At 42.2% G+C, this 24,663-nt stretch overlaps 1 protein-coding gene across 1 annotated transcript in view; it reads right to left on the bottom strand.

The window, feature by feature from the left end:
* Positions 1 to 22,796, bottom strand: part of FNDC1 (fibronectin type III domain containing 1) — a 114,429-nt gene extending 91,633 nt beyond the window's left edge. Inside the window, exon 1 of the mRNA XM_067542238.1 lies at positions 22,694 to 22,796. Coding sequence (XP_067398339.1) covers positions 22,694 to 22,796 — 103 coding nt within the window. The remainder of the gene's footprint in view (positions 1 to 22,693) is intronic.
* Positions 22,797 to 24,663: the final 1,867 nt, after the last annotated feature.

The raw sequence follows: 24,663 nt of genomic DNA, 5'->3' as shown, positions 1-24,663 counted from the left end.
GCAGCAGTTGGGGTAGAGAGACCTGGGCCCTACCCACTCCACTGGGTCCCAGCCAAAGACCGGTCAGTGGCAGGGTGCTCCGCCACTGGGTCAGTGGGGATCCAACCACAAACACACTGACCCTATCTTGCATAGCAATCTGGACTACTTCCTACCCTGTCTCCTCAACAGCTGACTGTATGTCCTCGGGGCCCTGAGCTGAACAAGTAACAGGTTCCTTGCCCCAAAACCATTATTTCTAAGAACACAAGCAGAACAATACAGAAAAACAATTACATTTTAATGGTGAAATGGTCAATTGTAGTTGGAATATGCCAAAGAACAAGTGTTTTTTTAAGAGTATTTCTGAAGAAAAGTGAGGGGGCTTTGTATATGTTTAGTAGATGCTGTTCTAGGCTTGTGCAGTAATATTAGAATACAATATAATGAAGGGAATGTGCTCAGATAAAATAAATGATGTTTGGGTAGAGCAGAGGGAGAAGAGTTAGGATGGGATGAGAACAAAAGAGGAGTTATGGAGTGTGCTGAAGGTGAAGAGAAGAAGCTTACAGTCAATAATAAATTGAGGGTAAATTATTGAAAACTTAAGTGGGAGAGATGTAGTTGCAACATCTCAACATTGTAGTTGTAGACGATTTGTGTGGCAGATGATACCCTGACGTTTTTTCACATTTGAAGGTGATAGAACATTAACCTATCCCCACCCAGGAAGAAAAGCTTGGACAGACTTTTTAGATTATAATCTCAAAGTGACCTATTCAAATGAATGAAGTCAAGCTAATACTATCAACAGTCCTAAAGGAGTACTGCAATTTCTGATTTCTCATCTATTTTCTTTGCCTGCACCTTATTGCTCACCAGAAGACAAACAAGAAAGTAATTTATAAATGTAGCAGCCTTGCTCATTAAAGTTTAAGTGCCCATACAAAAATTCCCTAAACATTTATTAAAAAAAAAAAAAAAAGATAGTGAACAAAATTGTTGGCTTGAACAAACTAAACAGCTGACTTACAGACTGCTGGCTGACCAACCAATAACCCATTCAATTCAATCAGATTGCACAGGGGGATAGACAGTGGACAATTTGGCCCACAGAGTTTTCATGGGCGTAATATTAACTATCAGTATCAAAATACAATCAATCCCAAAAAACAAGTTTAGGTGTTATACTGGTTTAAGGGCTGGTAGTACACCTGATTCAACACTAAGAAGAATGCTTAAGTCTCCTGTCATAGTCAAAATATGAGAGTCAGTTTGTTTCAGTGCATCCTCTTGTGTGAATGTGAGTCAATAAGGAATCTGCAGATGCATGTGCACATTGGACAGACGTAGCCGTATGTTTTTACCACAGCCTGCTTTCTTCACACACTCCTCTCTTTGGCTTTTTCTGTTTTGCTATTCCTGATGGCTTTAACCACAGACCAACAGTCTGCTGCCATCTGCTGCCATCCTGATCTATCAGCAGTAGCAGCTTCCCAGGTGTTCCCAGGTGTTCAACTTGGCCAGTTTTAGGTGAACTGTGAGAGTGTCCTTATATCGCTTTTGTCGCAGTGTATGTGCTTCCATTTTCAACTGTCCATAAAATATGGCTTTGGGGAGTTACGTATCATCCATCCATACAAGATGACCAGTCCAATGAAGCTGCGCACGTATGATTAGGGATACAATGCTAGTCATGCAGCACCTGTCCAGGACTTGGATGTTTGGTATCCAGTCCAACCACTTGATGTTACAGATGAGATACAGAGAGCACATGTGAAAATGCTCTAGTACAGTGGTTCTCAACCAAGGCTAAGTGTACCCTTGGTGGTACACAGAGGTCTTCCAGGGGGTACATCAACTCATCTAAATATTTGCCTAGTTTGACAACAGGTTACATAAAAAGCACTAGAGAAATCAGTACAAACTAAAATTTCATACAGACAAGGATTTGTTTATACCACTCTATGTACTATACCCTGAAATGTAAATACAATACTTATATTTCAATTGATTTATTTTATAGGTATATGATAAAAATGAAAAAGTAAGCAACTTTTCAATAATAGTGTGCTGTGCCACTTTTGTATTTTTATGTCTGGTTTTGTAAGCAAGTAGTTTTTAAGTGAAGTGAAACTTAGGGGATACGCAAGACAAATCAGACTCCTGAAAGGGGTACAGTAGTCTGGAAAGGTTGAGAGCCACTGCTCTAGTTGCTTCAAATGCCTGCTGTAGTGTTTCACAGCCATAGAGGAAGAGTGCTTAACAACAATTGCATGATAGCCTCTAACCTTGGTATGAAGTTGAATGCCTCTCTCATTCCACGGGCAGCGACAAAATTAGCCATAGGCAAAATTAACCATAGGCTTTAGAAATACGCTGTGTGATTTCATCATCAACCATGGCATTATTAGACCAAGTGCTGCCAAGATAGTAAATTTTTTCTATTGTGTTAAGTAGTATGTTATCAATTGCAATTTCAGGGACAGAATACATTTTTCTGGAGCAGGCTGGTAAAGCAGTCCAGTTTTCTTGAGGCTGATAGACAGTTCACATTGCTTTGCTGATCTAGAAAAAGCAGTCTGTTAGATGCTGCATGTCTTCAATGGTATGCACAGTCATCAGCGAAAAGAAACTCCCTAATGAGCAAGTCGATCACTTTAGTGCAAGCACAGAGATGCTGCGGCTTCATGATGCTGCCATTTGTGGCATGTAAATACCCCATTTGCTGTTCAAATGCTGGACGTGCACCTGGTTCAACACGAAGGATGTACTGTAACTACATTGGGCCTGATTCTCATGTCTGTCTGACCCGTGCCCAGTGAAAGACTTGTAATGGGAAGAAAGTGGCACTGGTGGTTTTAAGCCACCTTTGCATTCCCCTTCTCCTGGGCCTGGCTGGGGACAATCTACCCCAGGGGTAAATTAGTGCAACTTCTATCCAGCTGATAATGGCAGCCAGGTATTGCCAAGGTGCAAGGAGAGCAGATTCTCCCTAGAATCAGAAGGGCTGCTGATGGGGCAGGATCCATTGAAGTTTTCTCTGTCATACATGAAGTGGACCCAAGAATTGGGCCCTCTTGTATATAATTATAATGTTTGTCTACTTAGGGCTTGATCCACCTCCCATTGAAATCAATGGGCAAACATCCATTGATTTAAAAGGAGCAGGATTGAGCCCTTACATTGTAAGCGCCTGGAAGGCTGAGTTCTCTCTTCCTCTTTGCTCCGTACAGCCCCAAGCACAGTGCTGAGCCTCCTAACATTTATAAGATTGTGTAGGATCCAGGGATAGCTGTTAGTAGCCCTACACCTCTCATTCTCCTTGCTGTGGAAGAAATGGTGACAAAAGTACTATGCATGAGAACCACAAATGGCAATTTTGTCCAATATAATGAGAAGTGAAAGAATACATAAAAACACTGCAGTAGAAAACATGCCACATGAGGCTTTTTAACCCCTAGTAAAATATACAAAAGCACATGCTGACAGCTAGTATATTTGTGCTAAAGCATACCAACGTATTTCTGTGGGAAAGAAGGCTAGGTACTGTAGGTGTAAATGCACACGATAAGATGCAGCATGACAAAAAATATGATTTCAAGGCCAGGAACATGACACCTTCTGCTATTACTGTTCCTTTCTGTTGAAAACTCATGCCCTCACTCTTAAAATATGAAATAAGGAAAATGTACAGTTTGACCTCATTTTGAATATGTTGTCCTTTGTGATCCCATCACAAAGGGAGAAGTTCCTTTATAATCTCTCTCTCACACACCCATCCACCTACCCCTTTTTCTAAAAATCTGGGACGGTTGAAAATTAAGGCCCCTATTTTCCCCCATACAAATTATCCTCACCCCTGGTAGCAGAGCCTTCGCTACTGCCAGTTTGCCGAGTTACCTTTGCATTCTTCAGTCACAGGGGCCGAGTTTAACCTAACTTTAACCCCTGCTCACCACAAAAAAAGGCTGGGGGTGTAGCCCGCTAAATCCATGGATCCCCCCTCCCTCAGCACAGATCTTGCAGGATTATCCGTTGGCAATCTAATTCAAAATATAGGAAACGTGCTTCCAGATTGTCATCTGACTACTCCACCACCCTCCCTTCCCCCCCACATTTTGACAACACAGCTTGTACGGGAGTCATGCTGCCAGCGATGGTTGCCCAAGCTAGCTTCTTCGTTAGCAGTGATCTGTGTGTGGGCCATAAGTCAGGGAAGAATTTAGACCACAGTGTATATGGACAGCAGCCTATGACCTTCCTCCCAGTGTTTTGTCTGTATCCATTTATTGTCTCTTTTCTTTTACTTAGATTGTAAGCTTTTTGGAGAAGGGACTGACTTTTTGTTCTGTTTGTACAGCGCCTAGCGCAATGAGCTCCAGGGCCATGACTAGGGCTTCTAGACATTATGGTAAGACATAAAATTAATAAAATAATAATAATAATAATAAAAGCTATTAAGACTGCAGCGTTCTTTATAAGCCTAACTAAACAGAAGCACCATCGTTATGCTGAACTTCTGGATTGTAGTGTATGGGCCTAATTATCTGCTCCATCACATTGGTTTCACACTGTTGTAACTATTAAAATCAGTGAAGCATTAAGAGAATAAAACTGTGCAACCCTAGAGAATGAGGCTCTGTATGTTCAAAACTTTATATATAATTAATCTGATGGGACACGCTGAGTAAGTTTCTGGAAGTTCAGGGTACTCAGCACAGCTCTCTACTTGTACCAAGTTTCTTTCTAACCCTTGTCAATTAGTGGTTAGGTTATGCCCTAAAGCATGAAGATTTATATACCTATTTTTATGCTACTTCATGTACCTATGGATGTTTTTAATGGCCATATATACGGCTAGGCCTTTTTCAAATCTTGCCAAACTCTTGGCCTCTTGATTTCTTGCAGCAGAGTTTCACAGGTTAAAACGAGTTCATTCCTCTGGATGCTGGTGTTGTGCATTGGGTCAGGAGAGTAACTAAGAAGTGTCAGGGCTCTAATAAAGAACTCAGCTGTAGGACTTCAGCAACCACCAAATTCCTCTGAATGGTTTACATCAGTTCTATCTTGCTAACTAGTTAGCAAATAATTCAAGCTAGTTAGTAAGCTAATGAGTTAGAAAGCACACTAGTAACAGGTTAAGAGAATGGTCGTTATAAAAGTAACAGCTGAAAGAATGTGAGAAACTTTTGAAGCTAAGCATAGGTCTGGATCCAAATATCCTCACTATTAGGGACGTTCTGATCTAGTTTTTCTTCAGCTAAATATACAGCTACGAATACTTACAAAGTTAATGTCCCTGAACTTTCAAATGTTTAGATCTGGAGTTTTGGTGTACAAAAATATGCTAACGTGACTACTTTACCCTGTAATGTAGCAAAGATTTTTTTAATCCAACAAAGATTCATATGTTTATGTCTTTCCATTTCATCTCTACTTGATGTGCACGTTTAACTTTCCATAGAAACTGCCAAAAACTTCTCAGACCCAGAAAGTCAGAAAGCATGAATTCAAGCTTTATTATGAACTCAAGAAAGAAAATCAAATATCCCTGTTTTCCTTCCATACTGAGGACCTCTCATAGATCAGAAAAGATTGTGATGTCCCAAAAATCCAAGCTTGCTAAGAACAAAAATATTGGATATGTCAGTTCAATATTCATTTCCCTTCTCTTATCAGCACCTGTCAAAGATGAAGTTTATTCACTGGAGTGTCTTAATTACATCTTAAAATAACAAAGACAAAATGCAAATGGAAAGCATTGAATGTTATTTTCCTTTATATCTGTAATGCTGTTACTGTTCATAATTCAAATCCTGTTATAAAACCATCCTTCTTTTAAACTGTTTTATTTTATGTTGTCTGTTGTAACATGTCTCTATATATTAGTTCTATAGGAAGGGAAGCCATGTACGCACAGTTTTAAGGTTCCAAAAAGTTAATAACAGAACTAAGACATTCTATGAAACCAAACTCAAGGAGGTATTCCAAACACTATTATCACTGGTCCCAATAACTTTAAACGTGGTCAGATCCCAAAGTAGATCAGTAATGGACAATGATCAGAAATAATTTTCCCACCCATAAAAAAGAAAAGCTCTGCAGCTAGTTTCAAAGCCATTTCTTCATTAAAAGTGAAGTGGACATACCGCATGTGCATCCTTGCATGCCTCTGCAGCTATCTGAATCACGACTTTGCATAAGCTCATCTGTCGGAAGTTACACTTTGAATAGCTACCCAAGTCTTTATTGTCTAAAAATGCCACTTTATCTAGATGCGAGTCAGGGTGAAATAATAGATTTCTACATCAACATATCTATAGGCTATCCAACCTGCCCGGAATTTGATAAACTAATTTGTAATGTGATATAAAACATCACTGTCAACTTAAAAAAAAAATCACACCTCCTTCTGTACATTTTTGCCTATTATTTGTACAAGTAACATCCAAGATTACTGTAACCTAAAGACCTGTATTAGCACTAATGCTAAGCCATCAAATGGGCTAACACACTGAGGAACTGATCCAAAGACCAGTAATGCAAAGCCATCATTTGGGCTGATATACTGGGGAATTGATGCATGGACCTCTATAGCTGAAAGCATAGACTAATACACTGTGTGCTAATAATTCAAGCTCTGAGGAATGTTCCTGGGAACTCACTGAAAACACCATGCTCCAGAACTTGTGAAGACCTTACATAGTGTCCACCCTGAGAAGCCTGATTTTGCAGTGCCTCAGGGGCATTTCCTGTCTGAGTCCGGCTCTGACTTTCAGCTCTAACACCCAGCTCCTGACGACTCTGGATCTGCCCATTGGCCTTTGGTTCCTGAACACCATGATAACCACCAGGCCAGACCTCTCATGTCCTGGTCACTGGTACTGGTCTTACTCAGACTCTGACACTAACCATTAATAGGTTAACATTTGCCAATGATAATCAGTTCTTTTCTATTTTATGAACAGGAATGTGCTGCAGTACCCCTCTATGCTAAATGATGGCAAATAATGACTTTCTAGTATGACCACTGTATCTAATGAAGTAATCTACCGCATGATTTGCCTACCATGGTCCTCAGAAAACCAATCACTGTCCACACGGATCAGGGAGGCAAACTAGACATGGTCTGTTAGTGGGATTTTTTTGTATACATTTAATTATTGGGTTTGTGTTAGTGCCCTGATGTGCTAGGCACTTCCCAAACACAAAGGAAGACACGGCCCCTGCTCTGAAGAGCATGCAGTCTCAGATCAGATACTCTGTCACTTTTACTTGCTGTTCTAACTGTGTTCCATGAATCCCTTCACATCTTTTTTGCCTACCATCTTTCAATGCCACCAACTTCTATGGAGGGGAAAAGGGCTAGAACTTTGTTTAACACAGTTATTACTAGCAACCATTCAGCCATAGTTTAGATAGCACCTCTGTGCCCCACAGGCTGCAGCATTCACATTCATTTGTGCTCACTGTGCAGTTAAAAAACACTGGCATTTAGCTTGCAGTTATTTGTACATACAGCTTGGTGCATGTTGAAATGACTGTTCACTCAGCCTGATTTTCTACTGCCCTGCATTTATTGCCCTACATCAGTGTAAATGACTGCATATCCCCCGGTCACATACATTGGTGCAAAATGGGTACCAATTCACAACGGCAGCGTTTTGCACTCCCTTTGCTACACAAGGTGCACAGCAACGGAGAATCGGGCCCTCTCTGAACAGAGAAGCGTTTCACTTAGTAACTGATATCAGCAACCCTCATCATGTAGAAAAGGTAAGGAAAACCTCTAAATTATTCAGGTCAGGTCAATAATAAAGAAGCTTAATTCATTTGAGGATTTACCAAACAGCTGTGTGCAGTTAACTGGATAAGAGAAAACATGGTTATTCAGAGCCAGATTCTGCCACCCTTATTCATGCAATTTAGTTCCTTACTCTGTAAGTAGACCCATTAGTTTCAATGAACACGCTCCTAAAGTAAGATGCTAATCAGCATGATAAGTGTGGCAGAATATAGACTTAATATTTGCTTTAAGGGCTCACAAATTATTATTTTTTTCTTATTATTTTATATCCTATTTATATCTATATTCTTTGCTATTATGATGATGATACAAATTATTGTTTTCTTATAGAACACCACAAATTTATGGATCTTTATGGATAAATAAAAGTAGTTCTAGAAGTTCTAAGAAGCTTACAATATACAGAAGATGAAACAAGCTAAGAGTGATATTGGGATAGATGACTTCAAATGAAAAGGGGCGAGGAAAGAAAAAAAATTGCGAAGGGAGACAAGTCCCAGTAAATCTTACAATTAATAACTGTTCTTGTTCTGCCACCAAACAGAAAGGAAATCTCAGTTCATTATCCAGCTGAGGATTCACAATTGTTCTGGCGTACAGAAAGGAAAATGCATTTTGGTTTAATTTACCAAGTATAAAGGAGCTGTAGAATTGCTGACTAAGCATTCTGACCAGGGTTGGATCAGACACAGGCACAAAGAGAACACAAGATAGAATGCCAGGAATTGCAAAATGAAAAAGCCAACCTCAAAACAAAAAATGAAAACTAAAGCTCTCTTTCTGGGGGATGAATGGCTCAGGGGACTAGTAATGGGATATATGGATTTATATGATTATCTGTATTACAATAGCTCCTATAGGCCCCAATTAAGACTGGGGACAGCATTGTGCTAGCCATTGTATAAACACAATAAGAGAGAGTTCCTGACACAAAGAACTTACAATTTAAACAGACCTTTAGGTCACCAGTTAAAATCCAGAGAGAGACTATATTCCAAGAGGACACTAAAGGAGTTTGTCTTGTTTAGCTTAGCAAAATGAAGGCTGAGAGGGGATAGGATTGCTTTCAATAAATACATCAGGGGTGAAAACCCCAGGATGGAGAAGAGCTAGCCCCAAAGATGCATTGGTCCTTTCAGCACCACAGCACATTGCAAGCTCAAATCTAGGGTCTTCCCGGTTTCCATGGCATTTTCCACAGAAGGGGACAAGAAGGCCCCAAATTAATCTGACGTCATTCTATTGCAAAGAATGATAATGTTTCAGGAAGTCCTATGACATCTCTCAAAACTGAGATCGCTTTTCTAAAGCTATCAAGATACAAAAATTAGTCATACTTTTCTTTAGTCAAAAATAATTCAGCTATTTTTTGATGTGTTAAAGCTTAAATGGACATTGCAGGATAAAAACAGAGAGCCCCATTCTCCTCTGAGACAGCTTTTCTCTGAGTTTCCACATACATAAGTTTTATCTTACAGAGTTTCCCTGGAGTTGTGGAAGAAGCCATGGGTTCCACCCTCTGAAAACAAGGATTCTGTAAGATCCATGCAGACCTACCAGAGGTAAGGGGCATCCATGTAAAGGTTCTTGCTTCTGTATTGCTGCCTGCTCTTCCCCTCTGCTCTCTCTGGCCACTGGGCAGTATGACTCCTTCAAGAGAACCTCCCTCGGGGCAGAGGAATCCATGGCATGGAGGTGAACCCAAGCAGTTTACTGCTGACTCTTGGATTTGTTTCATTTGCTCAGTTTCTCTTCCTGCACACAGTCCCACCCTTGCTCTGCCTCCTATCGATCTGGATCTCCTACCATGACTGAGTTGGGAATGGCAAGGATATAGGCAGCTATTCCCCCTTCCATTCCTCTCACACACAGACACAGATTTTGCTTCCATCCACTCGCATGAGGAACTTGGAGCCCATCATGTTAAAAGAATTCTTTTAGGTGAACTACTAATTAGTTTAGACTTTGGAAATGGTTCGATTACTAGAAATGAAAACGTTAAAAACCTGATCCCCCGCCCCCCCAACCATTCATGCTCTTTCTGGTTCCATGCTGGCATGTTTAGAGTTTTCCAGTTCTGCAGGGAAATGTTTAAATAGCTAAACAATCCCTTTTCACTGAACTTTTTATAATAAGTGATCTGAAATCCATTTCTGTTCATATTAGAGTTTGTATTAGATTCCCATCGATTATGTGTTCCCAGACCTGCTCATGAAATGTGTTTCAAAACACAAGTAAAATGCTCAGTTCAAAGAAATCATAGAAGTGTAGGACTGGAAGAGGCCTCACGATGTCATCAAATCCATCCCCTCCCCTGGGGCAGAAATAAGTATACCTAGACAATCTGTGATCATTTTACTTTTGTGATGTGTGTGCTCCTTTTATTTGCTTCAACAGCCGTTGTGGTCCGGGAGTGCTATTATATCTAGCGAGTCACTTCAAACTCTGTGAGTAGCACTTGTTGGGCTATGCTGCTTCTTTGATGTTTGATATTTGGGTAAGTTACTCCTGTTAGAGCAGCTGGTATGTCAGAAGTTCTAGAGGGATAGAACGATGTATTATTTGAGACATCTAGTGGCAGTAGAGGTGAATTACTGTGGTTTCAAAAGTACTTGAATGTATCAAACTAAGGGCTGGTTCACACTGACTGCGCGGTTCGGCGGCAGTCGATGAGAGTTACGCAAACTAAGCAGAGTAGTTTGTGTAACTGACATCGACTGCTCAACTTCCCTTCTGCGCGCTGTTCAAACTGCGCTGAGCCGACAGGAACAGCGTTCCCGTCAACTCAGCGCTATGCTACTTGAGGGGGTGGACGTATTCAGTCGACTTCCTGATCGATTGAGCGGGTCTCACTGACCGCTCAATCAATCCTGAAAGATCGATCTGGTGGCGGCGATTTTGCCGCCGTCAGTGTAAACGTAGCCTAAATGTAAAACCAACAAACCTATGGCCCCAATCCTGCAAAGACTTACATTCTTTATGCATTGTGAGTGGTCCCACTGACTTCAAAATAAGCACATGCTTAAGTCTTTGCAGAATCAAGGTCTCAGTTAATTCAGCAATAAGGTTGCATAGTTTAAAAAAAATCACAAAATATCGGAAATGAAAAAGTTAAGGTTCTGACAACAGCATATCCTATATATTTTATGCTGAACATTTTAAAACATAAGCAGCAATACATTAAGCTACATATTTAATCAGAAAAAACAGAATATAAAAATCCAATATATATGCAATGCAGCCATATTAATATTGCTGTTTGAACCATACATTTTACATTTCCTAGCGTTTTGTTATTTTAGCTATATTAATTTAGTGTTTTTCATTTAGTGTCCTAAAAAAAGGGGTGTGTGGGTTTTTTATATTCATCTACAGCACCCAGCATAATGGGGCTCTAAACTGGTAGATGCACCTTTGGGCTATGTAATAAATAAAATAAAAATAAATAATTAATTATATAGATAATAAAATAAATAAGTTAAATAAATAGTAAACAAATGACTTGAGCTTAATGATGTTTACACTTAAATGGTCTGAATTAGGCTTTGAAATTCACGCCTGATTGGAGTAAATGGAAAATGGGAGGGGTGAGTTACTACTTTATATATTGACACCCTCCAGATTTATCTATGTACTTCTGAGCTCTATCACCATAGCATTTTGAACTACTCTCTACCATTAATTTATCCTCACAACGCCTCTGCGTGATAGGGAAATTTTACTATTCCTATATGACAGACACCAAAACTAAGGCACAGAATTTTGCAGGCTTGATCTGTTCAGGCATACGCTTAACTTTACTACCATGAGTAGTCCCCACTGATTTCTGTGTTTACCGAATCATGACCTTAGTGATTTTCCCCAAGCTATACATGTAGTCTATGGAAGAGTAAGGATTTGAACTCCTGTTTCCTGAGTTGCAGTTTAGTACATAGACTCCAAGACCATTCTTCTCCAATGAAAGTAAGCTGACAGCTTTGGGTCAAGCAGGGACAAAGGTGTATTATGATGTCTCAAAGAGAGAAGGCCTTTATTATCTGCTTATAAAAGCCTTATCAGATGCTACTTAGCATCACAGAAGTGATCTTTCAAGCACATAACTTTGTTTTGGAAAGTTTCAAGTATGAGAAAACTGTGGGTTATGACAAACTCTGCTTAGTGAACTTAATTATATTTGGAAAAAAAGAAAAAGTAGAAATTAAAACGATTAGTTTATGTAAAACCCACTTGTTAAAAAATACAAGGGGATCTAGATGGCTTACTGCCACTTTAGGTGCCTAAGTCTAAAGTGTAGATCCTCAAAACCCCACTCAGCTGCTGCCTAACATTGTAGATGCTTAAATTCCCTAGGCACTGAAGTTTTCACCTGTGAAGTCCCCATGCTGCCTATGTTTCTGCTGGCAGGCATTTGCACCAACACTTAAGTCCTCACACTGCCAAGTTGCTCTTGACTGAGCCCTGATAGGATTCACAAACTAGGCATTCTCTCACCTACCCCAATCCAGCAAGCATTTTCAGACGCTGCCTATCAGAACAGACGCTGCACAAAACACAACTGCTGTAGGGGGAAGTGTCCCTCTATAACCTAGTGGGTAGGGCACTCCCAAGGTATCAGGGAGTCCCTGCTCTAATGAATATTAAGTATTTAATACAAAGTAGAACAGCTTCAACAGAAGAAAAAGACTGACTCCACCATAACCCATAACCCAGTGGTTAGGGCACTCAGATGGGAAGTAGGAGACCTTACTCCGTATCAGCCAGAGTGGGGATTTGAACCTCTGTACTGAGTGAGGGCTCTAACCACTGGGATACAGGGCACAAAGGGGGCACAACCACCGCTATTTTTCTTGAAAAAGGGCTTACTTGGCTTAGGCACCTAACTCCAGGAGAGGCTTCACAGCTGTGGATCCAGAGTGGAAGGAGGTGCCTTACCCCCTCTGAGTGCTGGGCTCAGGCAACACCACTCAGCTTAGCATTTCCTACTGGCTAGCTTGGGCAGCTCCCTGCTCCAGCACGCTGGTGTCTGTGGATCCCCATTCTTAGGCGATCAGCTCTCCCCATGCACTGTATAGGGAGGCTGGGCACCTAACTCAGGGCTGTCGATTCCAATCAGCAGCAGGATGTCTAAAGTCAGGTGTTGCAATGCTGCATCTAAGTTCCCTTTGTGGATCTCGCCCAAAGTAAACAGTGTGACCCTAAATGACTTGGGAGCATCCCTTTAAAGCCCAATTCTATCACTTACTATTTTGGAACTAATACAACATCCAGTTCCATAAAGGGAACTAAGATTTGTTTTCCACTCTTTCGCCCAATTGCCTTTTAGGGACATTTTATCAAAAGAAAGTGGAGGAATTTCATATAACAGGGTAAAGGATCAGAATATTAAAATGCCAAATCTAAAGCAGAATTAGACAATAGCCTACTGTTTATGATACAATATGCAAGCTATTTAAAAGTTTAATGCATCAAGTTTTAAAACAACATATAATAATTGCATAGTTCTTGTGGGAATCTTTGAACATTCCTCACATTCATTTTGCAACAGAGAAATGAGTTCTTAAAACACTACTCTGGTTGACCTCCTCAAAAGCAGGGTCTCATCCAAAATCCATAGAAGCCAAATGGAAAGAGTCCCAGGCCCACAGTAAGTAGCTCAGTACATTCATTATAGGCTTTTCTAAGGTGCTTGTCATTGTACCAACTGCCTCACATACATCACTGCATTAATCCTCACAACCCTCCAATGGGGAGGGAAATGTTACTCGTTCCATTTTAAAAATAGGGGAGCTGAAATACAGAGAGATTAAGTAGTTTGCCCAATATCACTCCAGAGCCAGGGATTGAAGCAGATCTCCTGAGTCCTAGTCCAGAGCCCTAACCACAAGAGGACTTTTGATACCAGTCAAATATGTACATTAAATAAAATAAAGCACACTTAAAACTATGTTAAAGTCTCAGTCAAATGAAGCCAACCCATGGGGTTATTGCTGTCACAGACATTAGCACTTGCTTTATTCGTGCATTAACTTTAGAGAGAAGAGATGTCAAACAGATGATGAAATTATGAGGAGAAGGGGATCAAAAACTGAACGGGAAGGGTTACAGCAAAGAGAGTTCAACACTGATCGTGAAAGACAGTGTCTCCTGCTAGTCCTGAGAGTTCTCTGCTTTTGATTCCCACAGCTTCTCAGTGTCTACTCTTATGTGCTGTCCGCAAAGAATTCACCAGTAAAAATCCCACAGATATGCAACTGAAGTTGTCATGGCTTCCAGACATGATGCAAGGGAACACAGAACACCCATACTGAGTAAAACCAGTGGTTTATCTAGCCCGATATCCTGTCTTCTGACAGTGGCCAATTCCAGAGGGAATGAAGAGAATAAGGTGATTTCAAGTGATCCATCCCGTCATACAGTGCTTCTGGCAGTTGGAGGTGTAGGGAAATTCAGAGCATGGAACTGTGTAAGGAATAGAAATCACATAGGAGGCATATATATACATATCCAAGGGAAGTAACAACAATGGGGAAGGTGGATTAAAGCAAAATCCATTAAGTAAGAGTAGTTGAGGCCTATTCACAACCACTGATTAGGAGGTGAGAATGTGTGATCAGTGGCAATTACTTCTTGTAATGAAAGAACCAAGTCCCGATTCAGACCGAGTTTGATTGTGTCAAGTTTGCAGATGATTTCAAGCTCAGCAGTTTGTCTCTGAAGTCTGTTTTTTAAGTTTTTTTGTAGTAGTATAGCAACTTTCAAGTCAGTGACAGAGAGTCCTGGGAGACTGAAGTGTTCTCCGACTTGTTTATGGATGTTATTATTTTTTGTCTGATTTGTGTCCATTTATTCTTTTGCGTAGTGACAGTCCAGTTTGGCCAACGTACATGGCAGAGGGGCATTGCTGGCACATGATGGCATATATTACATCAGTAGATATGCAGGTGAATGAGCCCCTTATGGTGTGGCTGATGTGGTTAGGACCAGTGATGGTGTCACTAGAATCAATGTTTGGGCAGAGCTGGCAACGGGGTTTGTTGCAGGGATAGGTTCCTGGATTGGCCTTCTTGTAGGGTGTATGGTTGGTGGTGAGTATTTGCTTCAGATTAGGGGGCTGAATGTTACCATGGAGGTCCTGAGCTTTAATTTCTTACTTAGCAGCCTAAATTTGGTCTCTGGGACCTCTCTACTCCCTTTCCCTATGTCATTGGTACCTACATTTACCTTGACCACCGACTCCTCCCCCGGATGGCATATAAGTCTGTCTAGATGCCTCGTGAGATTCACAACCTTCACATCTGGCTGGCAGTTGACCATGCGATTCTCCCGGTCATCACAAACCCAACTACTTATATTTCTAAAATGTGAATTCCCCATTATTACCACCTTTCTCTTCCTAGTAACTGGGGTTCCCTCCCCTGGAAGGGTACCTTCTGATACCATGACATCATACAGAAGTAGGGTCCCAGCTATGAGATTGTTTCCCCCCTCTACTTTTTACTAAGTAAGCATTCAGTGCAAATTGGTCAGATAGGGTCAGATTCTGATACCATTATTTATTCTAATGGAGCTACTTGTGAAACAAGATACTATTTAGCATGAGTGATGGCATCAGAACCTGGCCTTAGTCCACATGGCCACTTTCTGCACACTGTGATGCAACAGAGCAGAATTGCTACAAATGGATTTACGATTTGCTGCATTCATTTGCCCGTTAGGTTGTTGCAGTTTTAAGAGACTGAATAGTTCCTTTTGCAATGTGCCCACTGAAAACAGCCAGCTGGTTTATACTGGTCAGCTTGGGGTAATTTCAGAAAACAGTCAGGGCAGGGATCCTCTCCACATGTCACTGATCTGCTGAAAAAGGGAAATGGGATGGACTTTTGTCTCAGTGTAACTAATGCTATCTTGGGGGAATAGGGGTGGGAAGGAGTGATTTTTACAGTGCTCATGAGCTGTACCATATCAACAGCCATGGCATATGAGGTTCTCGATTTCCCCACACAACAGGTACTGTAAAGGTATCTGAAACTACAAGCTCCTCCCCCCACTGCCTTACTAATGTACCTCAACCCTTTCGAGGGGCGAGATGTAGGAACCACATCTAGATGTACAAGGTATTATTTTAGTTTATATGCCAATTCAGGCCTTGGTCAACATGACAAAGAAGAAGGGAGTCAATTAATACCAGTTGTGGTGGATTTTTTTAAATCTGTTATTATTTAAACTCCCATCTTGTGATACTTGTAGTTGCAAAATGCACTAGCCGACCTGTTCTTCAAAGCACTGAGTTATTGTGGATGAAGTTGACTGGTAGGCAACATGTACAACATGGAGTAAACCTTTATTCTCTGGTGGACAGGCCTGGACACCTTGGGACAGTAAAGTAAAGGCCTCTTGGATAATTGTATAGGCCAAATTCTGAAGTCCTCAGTCAGATAAGTCTGTCATTGACATCAATGACAGTCGTGCCTGAGTAAGAACTTTAGGATTTGGCCTTGTGAGTTTAAAGCAATGGTTCTCAACCTATTGTGGGCTACATATGTAGCTCTCTGTGTGTTATGTAGATTGCATCTACACAATATATATGCCACCCTGCCTGCTGTGGCTGCCCAGTTGGGCACATGTCCCTCAGTGCCTGTTCCCAGACAGTCAGCAGCAGGGGTGATCCCACCCACGAAACTATAGGGGACCCTAACTGGGAAGCTGCCCACAGGACAAATTTCCATCCCGCACCAGCTTTCCGCCAAGATACAGGACTTACAGGGTAGCCTCCTGCTCTGGCTGTGAGGTCCGGGTCTAAACATGGCCAGTGGGAGATGGGCAGGCGGGCTCTGCCTGCTGCAGTAACTGAGGACGTACTGCAGCCTCGAGGAGGCTCAACCCCCCCAAAGTGACACATCTATGGTTAGTAGGGTGGCACATGCCCCTCCCCCCATTTCTCTGGACACCCAGAAGCAAGGAGGCAGCTCTCCCCCAGGTGGCTGCACTCTCAGTCGTCCCCTTCTCTCTCCCCTGCGCCATCCCTTATCTCCTTCCTCTCCCCACTGTCCCCTGCCCCATCCCACTCCCCCATCCCCTATCCTTTTCTCTTTCCCCTCTGGGACAGAGGGGAAATAGCTTGTGCTTCCCCTCCTCAGAGATTGCTGAGGGTTGGCATGGACCCTAGTGCAAGCTAAGAAAACCCTGAAGTGAAGTGGGCTACTGCTTCAGTGACCTGTATGAGCAAGAGTGCAGAATCACTAGGGTACAGGTCTGCCAAGCTCCGTCCCCGACATATACCTCCTTTCTTTGGCTCAGTCCGACTCCTTCTTCCCTCAGAAATACCCCTGCACCAGGGGCTCTTTTGGGGACAGCACAAAGCTGACTGACATGGACTCCTATACTGTTGCTATTCCTCTAGGGACACCCTTACGCCTGACAGCCTAGCTTGCATAAAAGGGGCCATATGGCAATGACAGATCAGGCTTTCTGTGCCTCAAGGAGAGAACTTCCCGTAACAAAGGAAAGGGTTCTCTGCCTTTCCCTGTCAACCCCAAGATATCCCATGCATATCGATATAACATGCTTAGTGATCATTGTATTTCTATAGTGGCTTCAGGCTTTAAACCCTGGCGTTAGGTAAATTTTTAACATTTGGGATAGGGCATGTGCTCCTCTTTTTTATTTGTACCTTTCCCAGACATGAAGACCCCTGTGTAAGTTCAAAAGTTTGTCTTGTTCGCCAACAGAAGTTGGTCCAATAAAAAAATATGACGTCATCTACCTTGTGTGTGTGTGTGTGTCTCTCTCTCTCTCTTGCTCTTATTTATATGTAAACTAGAAATGCCTACTCAGCTTTGGTTTTATGGGTGTTGATTATCAGAATTATTTAAGTTTAAAATCTATGGCCCTGAGCCTGTAAAAATTTACAACTGAGTGTAGTGCCTATTACCATGAGTAATCTCATTGAAGTCAACAGGACTCCGCTCAGGACCATTACACTCAATTAATGTTTGCAGGCTTGGCTTCCTTTCCTTGCAACAGCAGACATATATGTTAAGAACCACTGACCCCGCCAAGAAATCTTTGAAAAACAATCTATTTAATTCCAGAAGAACACAACATCCAAAAAGGACTGTTGGACTATAGGAACAACAATTATTGTGGGATGACCAAGAGACTCGAAGACTGAATAATGGTAGAACAGCTGTACTGGAACAATAAAATATGAACAAGCTCCACAGTCCTCAAAGGGTAATATACCTTGTTTTATAAAGAGCTGGGCTTTGATGATCAAGTTTCAAGATGAAAAGGAGTGATTTAAAATATAGACTTCTCCAAATTACATTCTAATAACATATACTTGGTTTTATATGGAATTTCCTCTGGGCGTTTTTTCCCCGCTGATCAGTGTGGGGAGAAGTTTAGACTTATTTCCTTACAACATGGTTTAAGTATATTCTTGGCTCTGTAATAATTAAATAACCTTTTTTTAAAGAAAAGCAGTTTGTTTATATAATAATTCTTATCTGCCATATATTTTCATTTTGAGGTTTTTTCCCAGCAGTTCATTGTTACTTTGGGATATTGGTCTAACTCCTCAAAGATATTTAGGATCTGAGCTATTTGCATTAAAATATAAACCAACATTTTCAAATTTAGGCATCTAAATCCATGTTGAGCCACATAAATAAAAGTGGCCTAATTTTCAAGGGTGATGTGAACATGTAGCTCACCTTGATTCATTTGGCTACACTTCTGAAAATCAGGCCACTTTTAGTTAGGTGCCTAAATATGAATTCGGGGGCCTAATTTAGGCCCCTAAATTTGAACATATTAGCCACATTTTTTATTTATGAAGAGTTTCGGTTTCTGCTACTTAATCTTCACTTAAAGTCCTAATCCTCTCTATATCTGACATCATTATTATTCCCACAGCAATCAACTATGGTGTCCCAAACAGAGTTTCATGACTTCAAGTGTATGATGAACAGCAATATCGAGTTCTCTCCTACAATCAGAGATTGTGACTGCATGCGGACTTTCTAGCCATTCAGGCCCCAGTTCAACAAGATATTTGATCACATGGCTACTTTTAAGAAACTGAGTAGTCCATTGACTTCAGTGGGACAACTCAGATGCTTAAGTAACTTGCTGAACTGGGGTAAAAGAAATGAGAAGTGAAATACAAAACATAACATATTGTAGGTGGAATTAGTCTGATCTACAGGTTTCCAATCCTGTGATTCCATTGCAAATCTTTCCATATTTGATGTTTTTCTTAAAGCCTCAGCTCCGGGAGTCAAGCGATTGCAGGAAAATCCCAGTTTTCAATTATTTTTAAAAAAGTAAATCCTTAGACTACCTGGTTGCAGAGAACAGCTTGAAAAAATGAAACTTAAGGCTCGTAAATCAGAAGGTAAATCAAAAGAACCCAACATTTTTAAAATCTCATTATTTCTAAGTCAATTATGTAATTCTGGGGACCTGACTCATGATTTTTGGACACTTGGGGTTGTCAGTACTGGATAGAGAATGGGTTTTGAGCCAGTGTCACTGAACATTTAACTACTGTGCAGCAAATACATGTTTATTATGACAGTTTTCTAAATTAATTTAGTATAAGAGAATTAAATTGGATTCTTCATAAGTTAGGGGCTTAGCATCTAGATCTCACTTCTCTGGAGGACCAGTCTATCATCTCTTACCCTGTGCAAGTGATGTCAAAATGCCCATCAGTAACTGCAGAGGTGTCTAGGATATAACCAAAGTTTGGGTGACAAAAGGCAAACAACAAGCTGGGGGCTCTAAATAAGCAGAAAAAAATAAATGAACCCATCTTCAAAATTGTATTGGTATATTCAGTATTTTAATTCCTCACACCTCCAGAGTTAATACCTCTCTTCAAAAAGGACTAGTGTTCTTTTTTTTTGTTTGTTTGTTTTTTAAGCTTTTGTGTCCTAAAAAAGATCACCTTGTGAATAAAGAAAGGAAACATTGTCCAAAATTAATAACATTTAAATCACACTGGAAAGCACTAAATGCCCTGTCTAGCAGCTCCTCATCATTGCTAATGCTTTCCACTGTTGTAAAAAACTCTGTAGGTTCCCCATGGGAAGAGAAAGCACAGTAGCTACTATAGCTAACTGTACAATGTGAAGGTTGACAAGATGTGCCATGATGTTGTTAGTGCCCTCTAACGGCTGTCAGAGAAAAAGAACAGCAGTTAATTCCCTCTTGCAACACTGGTGAGAGGAGTGCAGGACTGAGCTTCCTGATATGAAGAAGTCCAATCAAATATCTAAGTTGTTCATAGGGGAGAAATTAATAACCAACCCACGTAACATGCTACTGCTCTCTAGGAAACAGATTTAAGTGTCAGATGTCCCCTTACAAGAAGTCACATGTGAAACAAATATTAAATGATGTCATGGTCTGTGCAGTGGCCATGACCTGTCTAATTTAAAACTGATCACGTTAGCAGACACAGGTGCAAATGGGGAACAAAGTAATGACAGCTTCATGGCAATGGGGACAAGCTGAAGTGCAGGAAGTAAGTGGATCCTGATGTTTAAGAAAGAGAAAAGCACGATGGTTTCCACCAGCAGTGTTCATGAGAATCACAGAGCTTTCATCCTGAACAACATTTCGGAAAGAGGATCACAACCAAATGAAAATAATTCTGATTTACCAAACAGAAGCTCAATTTAGCAGTCCTTATTCAGGCAAAGACACCTCTCTGAGTAGAGAGCAGGCTGCAGGTGCCTGGTTTTTTACTCACCCCAGAATTAGAGCAATATTCATCTATTGGGTCAGACTCCAGGCCCTGTCCTGGAGGTGCCAAAGAACTGCTGACCTATTGAGGATTTCCCCTGAATAGGGGGAATTTCTGGGTGGCATAGAGATGACATGCAGGCTGGAGAAAAGGTCCCTGTAGGCCAGAGGAAATGGAGCATAGCACAAGCATTGCTTCCCCCCAGTGATCTCAGGCTCAGAACAGTCTATTAGTACCATAGGCAGCTGCATGCAACTCAGAGGAGCTCTGAAACTGCTGTAAAGTGGGCTTGGGGCTAAACCCACTTCCAGTTCTCCCTGGACTGAGGAACTGCGAACATAGCACAAAGACACCTTTGCCTTCCCAGTCCTACCATGAGCACAGCTCAGCCAGACCAGACCATCTGGGCCCTTGACTTCAGTTGAGCTTTCATCTCTTTGCATTGGTGAAAGTGAGAGAAAAATCAGGCCCCTATATTCAAGAAGGGGATGCAGATGGCTGAAAGTCAACTCCCTTTGGAACGGATAAGTATACCCTTAAATCACTGCAAAGCATGATGGATAAGTTAGCATCCGATAACTACAAGGCACAGACATTAAGTGCAACAGGAGGAAAAGAGATCTAACACACTGTATTAATTTTGTTCATGACTGGCCTGTCAGCTGGAGCACTTAATTGCCTTGATTGTCTTTGCCACCAGCTGAATGCAGCTCCATCACTGAAGTTACCTTCAGTACCTAATGAAGAGTTCTGCTACTGGAGACAGCAAATGTTTTCCAAAGAGCAGATTGAACATATCATCAATCCCATGACAGCTTCCATGGGACATGGAGATAAAACATTTTTCAGCTAATTTTGATTTATTTTCCCAAATATATTTGTGCTAGCTTGGCCGTCTCTGATCTGGCCATCGTTTCAATTGTAAATTCTGTGTTAATGTGGTGGAGATAAGCCATGGTTTAAGGCTCCAAAGAACTATCCAGCTAAAACATTCCACATATCTGGAGTGATTTATGGTGTATTAGGCGACTGGGAAGAGGGGTGGGGAGTCCTGGGAAATGTGATAGAGCTCATTCAGCCACAGCAAGCAAACCTGATGCCAGAAAAACATAAAGAGGACAGTGGAAGGGAGAAAATAACAAAAAAAAACTACAGGTGTTTTAATCATAAGAACACTGAGCTTCTGCAGTTGAAACAAATGTTCTTTCACAGCATCAAGAAAACCAGATCAAAGTTGCTTCTGGTTGCAACAGGAGGTTGAAATACATTAGAGAGGTTCATATTCTTTCCACATTTATAATGTTATACACATGATTTAAGGCATTTTTTAAAAGTTAGCCTGGGACACACTCTGCTCATTCCAAGATGCATTTTTTTAAACCACAACCAAGTACTTGATCTTGCAGTGAATACAAAGAGAAAACAAAACAAAAAATCCACAAGTAAGTAGGACTTTCTTATTTTTTTCCTAATATCTTGTCATTTGAATTATAACCAGGGCACAACAAACACACTAAATATGGTCGTCAAATATGTGCCCCTGGGCAAGACTGCCTGGAAAAATGCCTCCACTTAGCTGGAAACAACTAGTACCGACACATACTGCCACGACTTGCACTCCAGCAAACTGAAGACATACCTAAACCACACAGGCTCTGGAGGGTGAGAATGTCTGAGGGGGAGGCAATCAAAAGTTTAGAGGCGACCTCAAATTTTGACCGCGGAAAGCAGGATGGATTCCTCCTAGTATGGGGGGGGGGGAGGAGGATGAAGAGGTGACACCTCTGACATACCTGTGTGGGAGTAGTACCTTCTCCCAGTTTTCACGGCTCATCACTGAGCTGCCGGGCTGCCCCCTCTCCCCACGATTTGGAGTAATTCAAAGTGGCTGTCGGGAATGAGGGGTTTTGCCGAGTGGGTCTCCGTCTGGCACCTGCTTCATCCAGGTCAGTGGGGACAGCCTGATCTCTCACCCTGGGCCAGCCTGGGCTTTGCTAACCCCACCGCTGACATCCACCCGCTTCTTGAACCGCCCTGTGCACCGGGCAGCCCCGCGCCCCCTCTTCGCCCTCCCCAGGGGGAGACGTGCCCGGCAATGACCCCTCGGCCAGGGAGAGCTTGAACAAGGTGGCCCGGGAAGGAGACCGTACCTGGGGCCGCCGGGGAGCCGGAGTGGAGCAGCGCAGCGAGGAGCAAAAGAACTGCCCAGGGCAGCCGCAGCGGAGCCCGGGCGGCGGCGGTAGCAGCAGCCATGGAGCCGGGGTGTGCAGGGATCAGTCCCGGCTGCGCCCCTCACTCGCAGCTGGGAGCGTGCGAGGCAGGGGGGGGAGGGTGTCTCCTGGAGCTGCAGAGGTGCCGTAACACGCCTGTGTGCGAGGAGCGCCGACTGCACCACAGCTCCCCTCCCCGCCTAATGGCACTGGTCTGCCCGTGCCTTCGAGCCTCCCCACTTCCCTTCATGTCGAACAGCTGCTGCAGCTGCTCCGCGTCCCCAGCGCCTTCTCTCTGTCCCTCTGTCTCCTCCTACTGGCTCGCAGTGAGATTGCAAGCAGGGGCGGTGGGGGAGGGAAGGAGCCTGCAACCTGCTTTGATTTTTCCTCCTCCCCCCACTCATTGGTTTATTTGCAAAGAGGGAAGGCAGAGAAATCTCTTCACCCAAAACAATGTCCTCTGGGTGTTGGCTTAAATGGTCAGTCACTTCCCCACCAAGCAATTTATTTTTCCCTCCTCCCTATTCTTCCGCGGTTTGCATTATCGTTAATTCAATACATTCAGAGTCAATACACACTCTTTAGCTCCATTCACATCGCTGAGACTTGAGAGACTCCACTCTCTATCACCCTCTGGAGCTTCCCACACCAGTCATAACATAAGAACAGCCATATCGGATCAGACCAATGGACTACCTAGCCCAATAGCCTGTCTTCCAACAGTGGCCAATGCCAGGTGCTTCCCAGGGAATGAACAGAACATCACTGGCTGATGAAAGTCTCCAGTTCCTCTGAACCCTCCAGAGAATTCCTGCCTCCCCCACCAATCTGTGATTTGTCCCCTCTCTAGATGATGTGACTGGTTGCCACCACCACCATCAACAACAAAAGGAACATTTAAGAAACAGACTCTACCAAATTTTATTCATTTTAGAATAATTTTTAGAATGCCTTGTTTCCTTAATCGTTTTTACAGATCACCTTTCAGATGAAGTAATGACAATAGTACAGTTATCTTGATGAAGGCAGAACACTGTCCAGGTTAATGTCATTATAATCCTCTCCATGGCCCCGATTCTGTAAAGACTTACCCATACTCAATTTTACACTCTGGGAGTAGTCCCATGACATTCACTGGTGGTACCAACAGCTGGGTAGTGCATAAGTCTTTTCAGAATCAGGATCTGTATTATTTTCTATCTTTTTAGGCTACCTGTGAATCGGATTACTATTTGCTATAACTTCTGCTGCATGCTGAAGAGTATTCTTCAGGGACTATTCCATAATGACTCCTAAGACTTTTTCCTTGGGGATACTGAAAATTCAGAGCTCATCAGCATGTATACAAGAAGAGGCTTCTGTTGTTGCCAATGAGTATTATGTTATCTACATCGTGTTAGACTGTATCTATGCTCAAATCAATGTGAGGTTTCTGTGTCTTCTACAGGTTTTAAATCACCAAAATAGCTGGCATCCTCAGCCATCACCAGCTCTGTGTCCACTTTCTCTTCCAGATCACTAAGGGCTAACCTGCGTCTCTGTCTTACGACACAACTGTTGAGGAGAGCAGAGGGAGCAAAGCCTCCTCCATTCTCCTGGCTCTTGGACCTGAGCCTGGTGTACTGTGTAAGCCCTGTGCTTCAGATGCTCTGCTTCCCCAAGGAAGTAGGTGGGGAATGGGAAGAGCCAAAGTTCTCCACCTAGTGCATTGCTCAGGGGTGCAGAGGAAAGCGAGCTGCATCCTGTAAATATGTGTTGTAACTTACTTCTCCTCAGGCACAAAGGGAAGAATGGGAGGAGCTGTGTCACCACATTTCCTTCTGCAGTGGCACAGCTACACACTGTCCCTTCCTCAAGTCTGAGCTCTATAGCTCAATCTGGCCCTAGCAGTCTGACTTTATTAGCTGTAT

Source organism: Emydura macquarii, unplaced genomic scaffold, assembly GCF_026122565.2.
Source record: "Emydura macquarii macquarii isolate MOO-44397 ecotype Brisbane River unplaced genomic scaffold, CSIRO-AGI_Emac_v2 contig_705, whole genome shotgun sequence".
NCBI lineage: Eukaryota > Metazoa > Chordata > Testudines > Chelidae > Emydura > Emydura macquarii.
This window is presented reverse-complemented; position numbering and strand designations above follow the sequence as displayed.